This window comes from Leopardus geoffroyi, chromosome X (genome assembly GCF_018350155.1).
Source record: "Leopardus geoffroyi isolate Oge1 chromosome X, O.geoffroyi_Oge1_pat1.0, whole genome shotgun sequence".
NCBI lineage: Eukaryota > Metazoa > Chordata > Mammalia > Carnivora > Felidae > Leopardus > Leopardus geoffroyi.
In genome coordinates this window covers 89,280,501-89,296,809 of record NC_059343.1, presented here as the reverse complement: position 1 = coordinate 89,296,809, position 16,309 = coordinate 89,280,501, and the positions used below count along the sequence as shown (strand labels likewise).

The 16,309-nt window shown below is 43.4% G+C and overlaps 1 protein-coding gene across 4 annotated transcripts in view; it reads left to right on the top strand.

Annotated features, from left to right (window-relative positions):
* COL4A6 (collagen type IV alpha 6 chain) overlaps positions 1 to 16,309 on the top strand; it is a 295,848-nt gene that overhangs the window by 243,300 nt on the left and 36,239 nt on the right. For 3 of the 4 annotated variants that reach the window (XM_045472451.1, XM_045472450.1, XM_045472447.1), the window contains 10 exons: positions 730 to 792; positions 1,887 to 1,922; positions 2,103 to 2,144; positions 3,161 to 3,253; positions 4,562 to 4,615; positions 11,881 to 11,940; positions 12,981 to 13,025; positions 13,512 to 13,565; positions 14,809 to 14,878; positions 15,845 to 15,952. In XM_045472451.1, the coding sequence (XP_045328407.1) occupies positions 730 to 792; positions 1,887 to 1,922; positions 2,103 to 2,144; positions 3,161 to 3,253; positions 4,562 to 4,615; positions 11,881 to 11,940; positions 12,981 to 13,025; positions 13,512 to 13,565; positions 14,809 to 14,878; positions 15,845 to 15,952 (625 nt within the window). The remainder of the gene's footprint in view (positions 1 to 729; positions 793 to 1,886; positions 1,923 to 2,102; positions 2,145 to 3,160; positions 3,254 to 4,561; positions 4,616 to 11,880; positions 11,941 to 12,980; positions 13,026 to 13,511; positions 13,566 to 14,808; positions 14,879 to 15,844; positions 15,953 to 16,309) is intronic. The other variant, XM_045472448.1, reaches the window with a different exon arrangement.

Here is a 16,309-nt window from a genome sequence, read left to right as displayed (position 1 = left end):
TTAATATTTTACTATACTTGCTTTATCCCACGTCAATCTATCTATCCATCCTTATCCATCCATCAATCCATCTTATTGTCAATGCATTTCAAAGTAAATTGCAGACAATAGTACTCTTACCCCTAAATGCTACAGCATGCCTATCATTACCTAGGCTTCAAAATGTGTTTGCATCTTTTATTTTTATGTAAAAGTTACATACAATGAAATACACAAATCTTAAATGTATACTTGCTGAGTTCTGACAAATATATACTCCTATGTAACCCAAAGCCATCTTAAGGTATAGAACATTGTCATCACCTCAGAAAGTTTCCTTCTGCTCCTTCCCAGTCAATTCCTGCCTCCACCCAAAGGAAACCACTGTTTTGATTTCTCTCCATCATAGTTCAGTTTTTCCCATTCTAGAACTTTATATAAAGGGAATGATATAATATATAGGCTTTGGGAGTCTGGGCTTCTTTCACTTAGCACAATGCTTTTGATATTTATCCACATTGTATCATATATCAGTAAGTTGTTGCTTTTTATGGTATTTATTCCACTGTATAGATGCATCACAGTTATTTATCAGTCCTTGTATCAATGGACACCTGGGACATTTCCAATTTTTTTACTATGAATAAAGTTCCCGTGAACATTCTTGTGCAATTCTTGTGGACACATATTTCCAGTTTTCTTGAGAAACTGTCCTCTTTTTGACCTTGGGGTAAAAACTTGTGTCTTCAGGGCCCACAGGGAGCACCCGGACCTCCAGGAGCTGTAGGACCCATGGGGCCACCAGGATTGCAAGTAAGACCAACCTAAATCTACCCATGTGATCACAGTATTCACAGGGATGCTTCCCCGCCACGGCCATGGATTAAATAGAAGCCTATATAGGCTCTCCTAGTGGAAATTCTCCAGCCTATATAGGCTCTCCTCCTCCTTCCATTCTTGGAGGATTAACGTGAAGCATGCTTCTGTAAGGAGCTATTTGTTGTCTCTGTCAGGGTCTTTCTGCCTATCCACTGTGTGCTTCCAAAGCCTCCTACTCTAGCTGAACCTAAAGTATGGCCCAGGAGCATAACTGGCACATCTGTTGCCCGTTTCTACTCCCCTCACTCATGACAGACCTTGCCAATTAATCACATGATCGCCACCATCACTCACCCTGGTCACAAAAGAAGCTTCAAAATCCTTCTCCACACTGCAGCTTGGACAGTGCTACCTACTTACCTGTCTTTCTGATACCAAACCTGTTTGCCTTCACTGGTATAGAAAAAGCATATAGCCAGTTATCCATGTGGTTCTGGGAAAGGCCCATCCCCAGATTGTTCTTTCTCCACAGTGCATGAAATCTCACCACTGATTACTGTGGTTTAGCTTCACCAAAAGCCATTATTTTTAAATTTCTGGCCATTTGGGAGGAATTATGCACGAGTCTTTACCACCTTAGCATAAATATGATTATCAGGCCAATTTGGGAGATTTCAAAGGAGATTTAAAAAAAAAAAAAAAAAAAAAAAAGAACCATGGGAGAAAGAGCTAGAATCTGCTCCACTAAAGCCAGAATATACTGTGAGGAGGAGGGGCACCTGGGTGGCTCAGTCGGTTAAACCTCCAACTTCAGCTCAGGCCATGATCTCGCAGCTTGTGAGTTCAAGCCCTGCATCAGGCTCTGTGCTGACAGCTTAGAGCCCGGACCCTCCTTCAAATTCTGTTTCTACCTCTCTCTGCACCACCCCTGGTTGCACATTCTCTCTCTCTCTCTCTAATATAAATAAACATCAAAAAAAAAAAAAAAGAATATACTGTGGGGGCCTCATCTCTAGTGACTCCCAACATGCTCAGACTCTTTTTGCCTGAAACTAACAAGTGCTCTTTCCTTCCATTTTTTAATATAGGGTCCTCCAGGTCCTCCCGGTTTCCCTGGTCCTGATGTAAGTATACTTTGTCTTGGGGCATTTGGCCTCCTACCACTAAGTACTCTAGTTTCCCCAGAGATATTCTGGTTTGGTTAAACACACTTTCTGGTAAAAAAAGAATGCATTCCAATTTAAGTTCCTAGAGCTTGTTTAGTAATTGATTTTGTTTTTCCTCCCTGCAACCCTGTGCCCCAGGGGAATATGGGGTTAGGTTTCCAAGGAGAGAAAGGAGTCAAGGTAAATAGATTTTGGAAAATACAATGTGCATTCCATATGCTCCAAGAAACATATCTGGCTGCACACATGTGCCTGCTTGTGTTTTAAGGGGATTTGGACTTTTGCCTTGGGAAATGAGCATTTCCCACTCCACATGGATCCTCTGGTGGGATCTGTGGAGGGCTGCATGTGCACATGCCACACATAGGTTCCTGTGGTCTTTTTCCTTCAAAATATTGTATTCTCCCTGCTTCCTACTTGTGAAGTGTGTATATCTTACAAACATACTCTCTTGAAATAGATTCCATCTTCCTTCCACCTGGGTATTTCCCTGGTATTTTGTATATTGTCTCACCTTCTCTTTCCTTTCCTTTGCTTCCCCTCTTCCCTCCATCCTTCCTCTTCCTCCTCCTTCTTCTCCTCCCGTCTCCCTTTCTATCCCCTCTGTCTCTCCTCCTTAACCTCTCTTTCACCACTCTCTTCTATCCCCCTTCCCTCATTCTCCTGTTTCCTTCTGCACAAACTGGACAGTGATTTGGGAGCCTCAAGGGAGACTGGAGCTTGTCCTCTCCACCCTTCATGGCTGCCTCTTGTAGATTGCACTGCCTTCAAGGAGCAAATACAGCCTCCAGTGTTCCAACACAGACTGCCTCTGCTTGTGCTGTTGGCAAGGACTAGACCAGTTATAGTCCAATCACCATTGCTGAGAGGTGGCCATTCACCTTGCTCAAAACGCTTTTTTGCTCTCTTCTAAACACCCTTTGATGCATGACCATAGCAACCATAAACTTGTGGTTTCCTTTCATTCATCTTGCTTCTTCCCTCTGCAGTGCTGGTACAAAATGCATTTGTTCAGGCTTATACTTCTTCCCACCCCTTGGCACTGATAGTTTTGTTGCCTCACTGATGCAAGGGTGAGGGTAAAGAGGCCAAAGTAATGGAGAGCTTATTTGTGAATTACATTCAGAGGACAAACCTAGCCTCTGAAGTGGTCCGTGTGGTTTCTGCTTTGCTTAACATTCCCTTTGATCTTACAGGGGGATGTTGGCCTCCCAGGCCCTGCAGGACCCCCACCATCTACTGGAGAACTGGAATTTATGGGATTTCCCAAAGGGAAGAAAGGATCCAAGGTAGTGAATATTTAAGCCCAGGAAATGTTAATAATCCTTTTCCTATTAATACCAAAGTTCAACTGTAATAACGAGGCTATATTGGAAAGATATTCTGGGTAATGCTTTTTTGTTTGGAAGTGAGGGTAAAGCCTTCTTTGTTTTGTCCCTTGCAAAAAGCTCTGTAAAATGTCTGTGTGTTGGTGTGTGGCTGTGAGTGGGCCTGGGCTCCTGAGTATTTATTTAAGTCCTATTTTCTGTGTTTTGCTTTTTCAAATTCAATTATCAAGATGCTGAATAACTTAAAACAAACATTAAATGATTGGGTTTTTTCGTCCTAACTCCCAACCCTCTCAATACTTATGTTGTCCCCAAAGCACTATGACAGAACACATAGGGTATAAATGGTTGCTTTTAAATTATCTTTTTAAAGAAGTTATTTGCCCTCAAAACCTGACCTTACAAATAGAATATACTGTCACTAAGAGGCAGTAGATGCCCTAATTCACCTGATCTGAACTACCAAGGCTAAAGCTGTTAGACCTGTTTAACTGAGATATGTTATAATCTCTATTTCGATGTGAGTGGGTGTGTATTTGAATGCCTGTATGCTGTTAAAGTATGCAGGTATCTTTCAGTAACCTGCATTTCCTTCCTTCCTTCCTTCCTCCCTGGGGTTCCCTTAAGTTTTGTGACTCTGCTCCTGTGGTCAAGGGGCCCAGTCAAGGGAAGGTGCTTACTTCCATGTCTTTAATTTTGTCTTTGAGAAAGCAATAGCTCCAGGCCCTCTTCAGGTTTACAGAAAGTAATAATTTGGGAACACTTTGGGAACATATGAAAGATCACCTGCCTCCCTGATCATTCCCAAACCTTAGGGAGCCCTTTCATGGCACAAATAAGTAAATTAGCATATCAGGGAAAGACAAATTAGAGTGTTATGGGTCCCTATCCAAACTGTAGTTGTTACTTTTTTCTCCAAACCATTGATTTCTTTGCAACCTATAATTTGTAACAGGAAATCACACTGAACAGCTCTTCCACTAGGAAGATAACAGATGACTGTCTTTTCTGTCTCCCAATTAGCCTCAACATTTGAGATTCTGTTTTAGACAGTTTCCATTCCCTGCCGTGGGCCTTGGTCCTTCCCACACCACAAGGGTTCCCTAAGCTGATATCCTGCCACAGTTATTAGTTGGGAATCCTGGGGAATTTACACCACCTGATACCCCATTGGTTCCCCACTGCTCATCCCATGCAGCTCAATGGAGCCATGTCCTTTGTGTTCACTGTTTCCTGCTATTACTCACTAATCTTTGGTTGATTTTTCAGGGTGAACCAGGGCTTCCAGGTTTACCAGGAATAAGTGGCCCTCCAGGTCTCCCAGTAAGTCTCCCTGTTTGGTCAACATGCATTTAAGGACCTGATTGGACAAGAACTATAGCAATAGAAGGCTAACAGGAATACCTCTTCCTGTGGTTATTGTAGACAATTCTATCATCTTCATTGTTAGAAGGCATTTAAGGAAATATTCTTGTTTCTCAAACCTATGGAGACATTAGCATGGTTCTTCATGAAGCCATAGATCTTAGCAGTTATTAGCTCAAGCTCTAGAATTAAAACAGACCTAGGCTTGACTTTTGGTCTCACTAATTTCTACCTTTGTGAACTTGGACAATTTTCTTAACTTATCTGAGTTCCAGTTTCCCTCAAAAAACGGGGGAGGGGGCGGTGATAATGGTGTAGTTATGAGGATTATGTGAGATAAATGCCTGAAAAGGACTTAGTACCTGCCTGGCACATATCAATTGTTCAGTAAATGGTAGTTACTCTTAGTAGCCCTATCTTCACTCCACTATCTGCCCTTATACCTTAGAGTACCTTAGAGTCTTTCCCTCAACTTATACCTTTTGAGGGGCCCTATGTTCCAGGCATTCTGCTAGACAATAGTAAATAACAGTCAAATAAGTAAAAGTCCTTGTCCTTGAGGAGAGTACATTCTAATGGGGGAGTGAGGGAGGATACAGACACTAAACAAGTAAACAAATGTATCAAGGACAAGTTCATATAGTAGCAAGTGATACATAGAAGATAATAAAAAAGGGTAAAGTGATGGAATGTGGATTGAGAAAAGGGGTGGGCTACTTTGGGCAGAGTGGTCATGAAGAGCCTTTCTGAGGAAGTGAACATTATGGAGAAGTGAGTCAATGAAGATCAGCAAGAGTGTTTTTGGTAAGTGCCAAGACCCTGAGGTTGGCAAAACTTCACTGCTTGTGAGGAACAGCAAAAAAGTGAGTGTGTGGAACAGAGTCAGCAAAGGCAAGAACCAGGGAGATAGGCAAGAACCAGGGAGATAGGCAAGAGCCAGACCCTTTGTAGGTCGAATGTGGCTTTTGTGTTAAATGAAATAGGAAGCCATCAGAAGGCTCTGACTTACATTTAAAAAATTTTTTTCAATGTATATTTATTTTTGACAGAGAGAGACAGAGCATGAGTGGGGGAGGGGCAGAGAGAGAAAGAGACACAGAATCCAAAGCAGGCTCCAGGCCCTGAGCTGTCAGGACAGGCCCTGAGCTATCAGAACAGAACCCAACACAGGGCTCGAACTCATAGACTGCAAGAGCATGACCCGAGCCAATGTCAGAGGCTTAACTGACTGAGCCACCCAGGCGCCCTGGCTCTGACTTACATTTTAAAGAAGATCATTCTGACAGGGGTAGGGGTGGGGTGTGGAGGATGAGGGGAGGCTGAGGCAGCAAATAGAGGCTACTGCACCAATCCAGGGGAAAGATGGTAGTAGTTTACACTAGGATGATAGCAATGAAAATGGAGAGAAGTGCATGGATTCGAAATGTAAAAAGTGTAGACTTGTTATTATGGGACATTTTAAACATACACCAAGTGGAGAAAATGGTATAATGATCCTCCCTTGTACTTGTCACTCAGCTTCAATATTTAGCAACTCGGCCACTCTGAAGCAAGTAAGAGACATATCATTTCAACATAAATAGTTCAGCATTTCTAAGAGAGAGGAACTTTTTAAAAACATAGTTACAACATCATCAATGCTAATCAATTATCAGTAATTACTTTATGTCAGTTAAGTCAGAATTCAGATTTATGATTATCTCATAAATACATATTTTTTATACTTGCCCTGTTAGAATCAGAATCCAACGAGGCCCACACATCACATGTGGTTGATATGTCTCTTAAATTGTGAGATGTGTTTTGAAGAAGGAGTTGACAAAATGTTCATGGATTGGGTGTAGGGGTCAGGAGGAAAATGGATGAATTCAAGATGATCAGGCCTGCCTCTGCTTGAAGTGGGGATAGATGACTCCAGAGTTTCCCTACGGTTCTTTGAAATGCTTCTATGATGGCCTGTAGAAGCACAGGGGCACAGAGAATCATCTGTCCTATGTCCTTGATCTTAATCAGTTCAATGTCCAATGAATCAGAAAGGAGGAGAACCCCGAAGTTAGACACAGGACATGTAGACTTCAGATCCAGGTCCAGCTCTGGAACCTTTTCAAGTCTCTGAGCCTCTCTGTATATCTGTAACATGGCAATGGTCATATCTACTATTTTGAGGCCCAACTCACAATATATGTGACATTTCTTTACAAAGTATAAAGCTGTTCTGTCCAATATTATAACCACTAACCACATGTAGCCACCAAGCCTTGAAATATGGCTTGTCTGAAATGAGATATACTGTAATTGTAAAGTACACATGGATTTCAAAAACTAGGTATGAGAAAAATGATCTAAACTATCTTATTAATGGGGTGCCTGGGTAGCTCAGTCAGTTAAACATCTGACTCTCGATATCAATTCAGGTCTTGATCTCACGGTTTTAAGTTCAAGCCCCATGTTGGGCTCCACACTGGGTATGGAGCCTACTTAAAAAAAATCTCATTAATATTTTTTACTTCAATGTCAAAATGACAATATTTATGATATATTTTGTTATATAAAATGTTATTAAAATTAATGTCACCAATTTCTTTTGCTTTTATAATGTAGCTACTAGAAAAGTTAAAATAATGTAGTAGCTCACGTATTTCTTTTTTTGAAAAAAAATTTTGGGGGTGCCTGCATGGCTCAGTTGGTTAAGTGTCCAACTTCAGCTCAGGTCATGATCTCATGGTTTGTGAGTTGGAGCCCTGTGTCGGGCTCTGTGCTGACAGCTCAGAGCCTGGAGCCTGCTTCAGATTCTGTGTCTCCTCTCTCTGTCCCTCCACCCCTTGTGCTCTGTCTCTCAAAAAGAAATCAACATAAATTTTTTTTAATGTTTATTCATTTTTGAGAGAAAGAGAGAGACAGACCGTGAATGAGGAGGGGCACAGAGTGAGGGAGACACAGAATCCAAAGCAGGTTATGGACTCCAAGCTGTCAGCACAGAACTCGATGCAGGACTCGAACTCACGAACCATGAGATCATGACCTGAGCCAAAGTCGGACGCTTAACTGACTGAACCACCCAGGTGCCCCAGTAGCTCACATATTTCTATTGGATAACACAAATACAAAATACTTTGCAAGTGGGTTGGGAAACAAGGTTTGTACTTTCCTTTATGAGCATTGTACATAGACTCTAATCACCTCACATCATCCCCAAGAGGTAAGTAAGGTGGGATGGGCTTATCTCCCTGTAATGAAAAGGAAACCATGGCTTGAATGGATGAAGAGGCATGTCCAGAGTCACACAGCAAGTCATTAGCAGAGTTGAGACTGGAATCCAAGTTTCTCAAAAGCTAGCCAATTCATACTGCCTTTATCATACTGCTCCCTACAGTCTAGTTCGTTCTTCTCGTGGTGGTGGATTTTATGATATCTGGTGTTATTGGGTTCTCTGGCTCATGCTCCCTCCCTCCGATTTCCTCCCATTCCTGTTGTGCCTCAGAGGACTTCCTCTACTACGGTTTCACCCCATTCCCTTTTGTTCCGTAAAAGAAAGGGAGACTGACTGACAAGAATGCACAGTGATAAACTGCAATACCATTTCAAGCTCAGCATTTCTGGGGTTTCACTGTGTAGGCTGAAAAATAGAAACCTCAGTTGACTGTAAAGACATCCAAGCTGGAAAATACCTCCCTTCATGTGGCACAGAATATTTTCAGAGAGTGGAAGTCAAGAACCCAGAGTTCTCAGCCCACTTTGGCACGGATTTGATGTAAGACCCTGGGCAAATCATTCTTTCTTCTAATATGTCTGTCTGCCTAATGGGAACATTTGCAGGCACCTTATGTGCCTTCTGACAGAATGGTTGTAAGAAGAAAGATGGTAACGTGTTTGAGATGCTCTAGGCTTTCCAGAGGAAACACACTTCTCAAATCCAAAGCCTGCACATCAGCTTTCAGTTATCTACAGTCACTGAGAAACATGGCAGCACTGAGGATGCAAATCTCTAGGAAATTCAAAAATGTTTTCTTTAAGCATTTGTTTCCTTTCCATCCAAACCCAAATCTTTGCAAGAGCTGCTGACAAATGGCCAACCTGACAAATGTATGTGTCACCTTCTTTGTCTTGTCCCCTCTGGCAGGATCAAACATCCCTGATTTTCTGGCTCAGTCCCAGCTTCACACATTTTGCCATGTTGTCCCCAGCAGTTGTGGGCACAGGTACTCTCATGGAGAGCATCAGAGAGAATCTTATACCTGTGTGCCCTGTGTCCAGGGGACCAGCAAACACAGGGTAAGGCAGAATGGAAGAGATAAGCGGGAGGGGGTGGGGGGAAAGAAAAGAGGAAACTGTCAAATCCTGAAGAACCTATTGAGTAGATCTGAGGCAACTACTGGACACGTGGGGTGCTCCTTCAACTGAGCACCAGGCTTTCCAGGCCCTTCAGGTAGGTCCTTTGGAGGAGGGGCCCCAGCTTGACAGACTTAAGCTGGGCCCTGGGCCCTGGTGCCCTGAGAGCCATAGCAGCCCTGAGACCTGCACAGGGTTTAGAAGGACATTTGACATTTCCGACCCCTCATGTTTCCAATCTCAAGTGACCCTTGCAGTGCTGAGCAGAATGGATTTCTGTAGTTTGGCTTCCAAAATGTTACCACAGATCACTCCCCGCCCCTCCCCCATGGCCTCATTCCCCCTCAACTATGTGCTTCAGCCTCCCCCCTGCCTTTCCCAGTTAGAGAAGCTGCCCTGGTTGTGGAGGTGGGTCTAGCCATGTCCACCACTTTGGCTGGGACCGAGGGGAGCCTGCTTGGTCTTGAGGGGAGAAGCTCGAGAGGAGGATGACTATACGGTGGCCTGCCTCTCTGATGAGCCTGCCTCTGAGGGCCTGTGGCCAAAGTGGCCTTCACTGGGCCTGGGGGCTGACACCCCCTGCTTCTGGCCTAGTGTTTGAAGCTTGTCTTTTTCTTGCACCGCCCTCCTCTCCCCTGCCTCAGTGACTATGGCACCCCCCACTTACTGCAGGCCACGTGACTGACGTTGAGTTTTTGCAGAGCCACTAACAACCTTGAACCAAAAATGAACAGCTAAGCCAGTGCTCTAGTGAGGTTTTCCTGGACATTGGTAAGAAGAGGTATGGGAGCAGTGGATGCAGGACAGCTTATGACAAGGACTGACTGTGAGAGGGTTGGGGCCCAGGACATCTTTCTAGAACAGCTTGTTCAGCAGGGCCCTGTATGGTACCTCCTGTACTGGGAGACAAGCTAAGCCTACATCCCAATATCTTGCCAAGTCATGTATGGTTTATTGGCTTTAACCACCACCACCCCCCGCCACACACACACACACAGACACACACACACACACACACACAAATAAGTTTCTTTGATTTTGTCCTTTTTAAACTTTTTGGGTATTTATTTTTGTTCACATGGTAGCACAAGCTCTCTGAGAGAGCAAGAGTCCTGATACACTTTCTGCTTTCTGAAGAAGGAGGACAAAGTCCCGTTGTCTTTCCAACTACAGGCAAGATAAGTGGAGAGTGTGAGACAGTTCCTGGACAGTTCTAGGACATGCTTCACTTTTTGCAACAGTTTTGGTCTCCGGGTCATTCTTTTTAATTCAACAAGTATGTATGGAACCACTTTGTATGTGTTCAGCCTGCAGAGTAACATGTCTTGGAGGAGATGGAAGTGAGTGTGAAATAGACCTCCTGCTTACAAACTTTCATACATTTAAGTCATCTCAGTGCTGTAAGAGTCTGGGGCAGTGTGGGCTGCTATAGCTTCCATGGCCAGACCAGGGAAAGCTGCATGATGTTTGGCTTCAGAGACCCATAGACAGATTCCACCAGGTGGCAGCATGCCTTGGTTTCCCATTTGAGATGCAGAACAGATTTCAAGTAAGTTTGAGTTCATTTGACGCATAGGCCTTTCAAATAGAAATCCTATTCAGCATGAGGTCTGACCCAGTTGACACACAACTATTGATGTAGAAAAAAGAAAGGCGAGAAGGAACCAAAGCTTGCTTTGAACTAGACCCTTCACAGATGCACACTCGACCCCGCAATAAAAAAGACACACACACACACACAAAAAAAAAACACATTAAAAAACAAAACAAAACAAACACAACTTGGGCCTACAAAGCTAAGGTTTGTTCAGCCAGCTTTCAGTACCCATGGGAGTGCTCTGAGTATGTAAGAAGAAGGAAAAACTCTAAGTGGGATTAGAGCAGAGCCTGCATAACCAGCTGAGCCAGGTCACATCAAGAGGACAACAGGAGACATGCCACAACATTTACCATCTTTTACAAGCTTACATTTGAGAAAGAATCACTGCTTCCTTTACTCTTACAATAGGCATGAATGTTGTTTGCCAAAATCTATGCTCGAGAAAGTCCAATTTTAAACAGTAACAACAAAATGGCCTTGATGAGGTTTGCCATGAAAGACTCTATCCACTTTAATAATGAACTTTTCTGTATCTCAAAGGCCCAGAATATGCTTGCCTTGGACCCAGAGGGAAGGAAGCTTTTCTCAGTCTGCTCTTTGGATTTCTGCTTGTCCCCAAGTCAGGTCTATGACTGAAAGTCTTCAGTCTTTGAGCAGGGCAAGAGGGATTGAAGACCATCTCATAGTGCCCTTCAGAGTACTGCTAGGGTCTGCAGGGTTCTAGACCACACCTAGAAAGAAATAATCCTTCCCACTGAAGAGAATGACACAGTCATCATGTCTCCAGAGGGCAAAAGCTCTTCCCTCTAGTATCGACCCCCAACAATTAACAAAATTCTCCATCTGTGGGTCAAAGAAATGAGTTCCTAGGTGATGGAAGACAGCCTATTTTCATGGAAAGGGCCCTGGAATGGAAATTTGAAGACCTGGCCATCTCATTGATTCTGTAACCCATATGACATGCTTAACCCTTCTGAATGTTAGTGTTACCATCTGTAAAACCAATGAGGTTAGATATTTAATCATTTTTATGCTGTCAGTCCATGTTGCTATGAATACATGTACTAGTGTTTAGGGGAACATGACATTACTTCTAAAACCAAGAGGGAACCTTGAATCGGTGGTCCAAATTATATTCAGGACCCATGTGTTTCTCAGTGACAAGAGACTCATCATGATGAGCCTCCCCAATAGGTCAGTGGCACTGATTTAAAGTTACTTCCCTGCTTTGGATGGAGCCAGGAGACCTATGAAGAAATGGATGTTATAATTTGTGGTTTCTTTTTTCCTTTAGGGATTTGGAACTGCTGGAGAAAAGGGTGAAAAGGGAATCCCTGGTTTGCCAGGACCTAGGGTATGAACCTGGAATGTTGCTTGCCTAAGTCTGTCAAGTCACCCAGTCCATATTTTTTTGTCCTGTTTGCATCTTTATGTTATGTAACCTGATGGCCACCAAAGCTTCTTTTATTTCTCTTCCTCAGCCCTCTGACAGGTCTCTATGATCTCCTCCTTTTCACTTTGCCCCATTTCCTTGACTTAGTGGCTCCTTTGAATAAGGAATGGCTCCTCAGCCTACTTACTCTCTTTGTTGTACATAATTATCTTCTGGGCTAAAAATGGTGTGAGTGTTGTCTTGTTTTAATTATATTTTATCCTGAGGGAATGTGGGCAAGAGTGTGGGTGTTGCAGGAATGGAAGAAAGAAGGCCAAGTACAATCTTTATAGGACAGAAACAAGCCTGGGATGTTCTAGAACATAGTGATGTTTGCAATCAACAATTTCTGATAATAAGCTCAATTCAAGTGAAGAAATAATTGTTAGCCTCGGTGATTTTAAGTGTTTCAGTCACTTAGATGTTGGGCTGTAAGCAATTGGCCAACCTTTAGCCTTAAAGAAGTCATATTTTAGAAAATTATGATTTTAGTGTGATCATAAATCTTGTTAAGAGTATTTTGAATATTCAGCAGTGTTCACCCATTACCCCACCATTTCTTCCTCTACTTTACTCTCTTGTCTTGAAAAGACATAATCACCAACCAAGAATGCATTTGGGGTGAGAGACAAGAGGCCCTCCCACAATCTATTTAAAAAGTCTCATGACTTGGAACTAATGCACACTAAGTATAATACCACCCATCCCTTCTACCAAATTCCACCTAGTACTTAAAATGTTTCCATTTGTTTAGCTCTTTAAAAATGCTCTGTGTGGTTATTCAGCCTGATGGATTAGTGCTTAGAAGAAAAGTCATTAAGCCAGGTCTAGGAACATTCTCTTACCTGATTTTAGGATAGGCAAAATCCTGAACTCAGTTGGATAGCTTTGTTATGTAAGTCTATTGGCTTTTTCTAGTGTGGGCTATTAATCTTTCTAAAGTGCCTCCATTCTCTTTACAGGGTCCCATGGGTTTAGAAGGACTCCGAGGCCCCCCAGGGAGTCAGGTATTTTGGTTAATATCATTAAAAGCCCACATGTAAAGTCATAATTAAAAGGCCCTCTTGCTTTACTTAATGTGGCCATCAGTCCAAAGGGAATCACTGCTTATAATACAAAGTATCTACCTCTCTTTGGTATAATCTCAGCCACTATCTTCTTTTATCTTGACCCAAGAAGCAGAGTCTCCAGTGCTACCAATCCAGTGCCGTACCATGGTCATACTTACTTATTACGTTATCAGGGTCTAGCAAGGCCAGCCTGCTTGTATTCATCTCTAGCCGGTGGCCCTTATACCTCCTAAGATGCAAGGTGGCTACCTTGTCCATATTGCCTTCTGGAACCTTTTACACCCTCCAGAGTCAGGTAGACTCCTGGAATACTCTGGCATGCCAGCCAACGTCCCTGTGCCATTTGCCCTGGCCTCGTCCAAAGACCAGTCCCCCATATGCTCTTAGACATTTGACTTAGTTGTAACTATGTTTCTGTCGCAGGGCAAGAAAGGGTCCTCAGGTTTCCCTGGATTTAATGGATTTCCAGGAATTAAGGTAATGTTGTTGGGAAGTGAAAATCCTGGATTGGGGAGGTGGAAGAGTGAAAAATTACCATAAATGCTGTTTAGTCCATTTGGCTGCTATAAGAAAATATCACAGACTGGGTGACTTATAAACAACAGAAAATTATTTCTCACAGTTTTGAGAAGCCGGAGATCATGGTGCCAGAATGGTTGGGTGAGGGTCCTCTTCCATGTCACTGACTTCTCACTGTGTCCTCACATGGTGGAAGGGGCAAGCTAGCTCTCTTGGCCTTTTCTTATAAGGGCATTAGTCCTCTTAAGGGCATTAGCTCCACCCTTATGACCTGATCACTTCCCAAAGATGCCACATCCTAATACCATCACCTTAGGCATTAGGTTTTCAAAATGAATTGAGGGCGGGGCGGGGGGAAGGAGGATACAAACTCTTGGACGTTAACAAATGCCTACAGATGAGATGAAGTATTTTTTAACATTTTAAAGGTTACTCTTTTCATATGCACTTCAGTGCATGAACTACTTTTAACACACAAAGCCATTGAGCATTCCTTAGATTCCACTTGATCAATGGCAGACTAAAAGGGGGAGGCTGTGAAAGCAAATCCATCTCTACAAGGAAGAATATTCTACTACTGACATGGTTTAGAATTGCCAAATTTTTTTGGAGGGATTGTTTTTAAATTCTCTACAGACGATGCACCCCCTCATTGCCTGTACCTAGGACAGGCAGCTCCCACCACCCTACCTGGATATGCCATTGTATCTGATTCTGATACCTGAGTCCCCCTTTTGGGGACTGAGTCACCCTTTTGGAAAGTCCTTTGACTTCCTCTGCCTGACATCATCCACTAACAAGGCCAGTGATGGTAGCAGAGTCTTAGGCCTGCTAAGTGTGGAGAAAATTTTGCAACTGCTCCTTCCTTTGCACCTCTTTGGTGCAGCAATGTTGTCTGTTCTTGTGACATGTTCCTCGGGTCCAGAAGCAGATTATCCTTGAGTCAGGTTGCAAAATAAAATTGAGATCCCTTGTTTTTGACAGGTTTGCAATTGAGTGTAAGGCCTCTGGCCTGCCTTATGTTGCCTTCATCTGAAATTTATTGAACTCTGGAATTAACCTATGGACTAGTTGGCCCTGGGAATCAGGGGTTGCAGGAAGAGAAACCTTTCATTTCCCTGAGGAGTGGTTTTGAAGGCACATAGATCTTGAGTGATGAGGTCACAGAAATATTTGCATTTAACGCATTGAATCTTTACAGGGCGAAAAGGGTGGCATTGGCTTGCCAGGCCCAGATGTTTACATCGATACGGATGGTGCTGTGATCTCAGGTGCAACTTTTCATTGATTTGAGTGAAAAAGAAAGGACCAGGACTTAAATTCTATATTCCCTGCGATTGTGAAAAGGGTACTTTGTCAGCCACTGGATTGCTGCTAAACCCAACACCCTCAAGGGCCCCTCATGAGTCCTGTACTTAGAAAATTGAACTGCAATGTCTTTGGGCAAAGAAGTCAAGCCCTATGCTTCATGTTTGTGTTGGGTCCACTAAGACTAGGATTTGGGTCAGACTGGGCCTGAACTTGCTGAAAATTGTTCTCTTAAAGATGCTTAGGGAAGGATTGGTATCCTCCCCAGCCAGGCTGACTGCAGCCTTGTACCATGAGACACTTGGTGTCTCATCTACATGATCCCATTCATGCTTGGGTTTGACGATTTCATAGGAGGTGGAGAAGTATCCAACTCTTTCCATTGCCTTCTCCAAACATCCATATGCCCAGTGTCTCTAACTACTCTTTGCTTGAGCAAAGGCTTCTACTATTGTGCCTCTTCTACCTGAGTGTCCTAAATTATTTCTCCTCTCTCATCTTCTCTGGCCCATGCCCTAGCCAGTAAATTCTTTGAAGCCAAGGTGTTAATGATCGACAGCGGCTTCTTATGTTCCACTTCCAGGGAACCTATGTGCATAATATGAGTGGTAGACTTCAACACTGTAACACAAATAGTAGACATTTGATGCATGACAGCAGGTTGGTAGTAGTAGAAAAACGTTCCTAGTACCTACCAGATCTTACCATGGAAGGTAAACCCTGGCCAGACTGGTTCTGGACATTAATGGAGACTTAGCTCAAGTGGGCCCATTATCACTGAGGCCATTAGCATCTGAGAGACCTATGAAGTACAAGAAAGGCACGTCCACCATGAGGACATCTCCTTGCAACTCCTCTTAGACATTTTGTGACATTAGTGGGCCTTCTCTGGGTTTGCTTATGGCTTTTTTCTTTCATCACAATGCCAGGTTACCCTGGAGACCCTGGTGTGCCAGGCCTCCCAGGACTTAAAGGAGATGAAGGCGTCCAGGGCCTGCCTGGACCTTCCGGCCTCCCTGGCTTGCCAGCTTTACCAGGTAAAGCAAACTAACTCACCCCCTGCACAGATCTGTCCTCTATCCATTCTGGTCTGGGTATGTACCTAGCCAAAGTCAAAGGAAAGGTAAATGGTAGTCACTAAGCTCCCTACCACTGTCCCAAAGCTAATGTATATGAAGATAGGACCTGGGTGAACAGCTTTCTTTTGGCCTGAATAATGTAGCATTGCTAAACAGGCAACTCTACTGAGGTTTGTGGTAACCAGAGGGGGCCAGTGTTGGCCTGCTAGAACCCTGTCACTCTTCTGTGGATGTGCCATCCCAGCTGATGCTTGCCAGAAGGGGCCAACAAAAGCCCAGAGAAGAGTTTGTACCCAGATCCTCACTCTGTGCTTA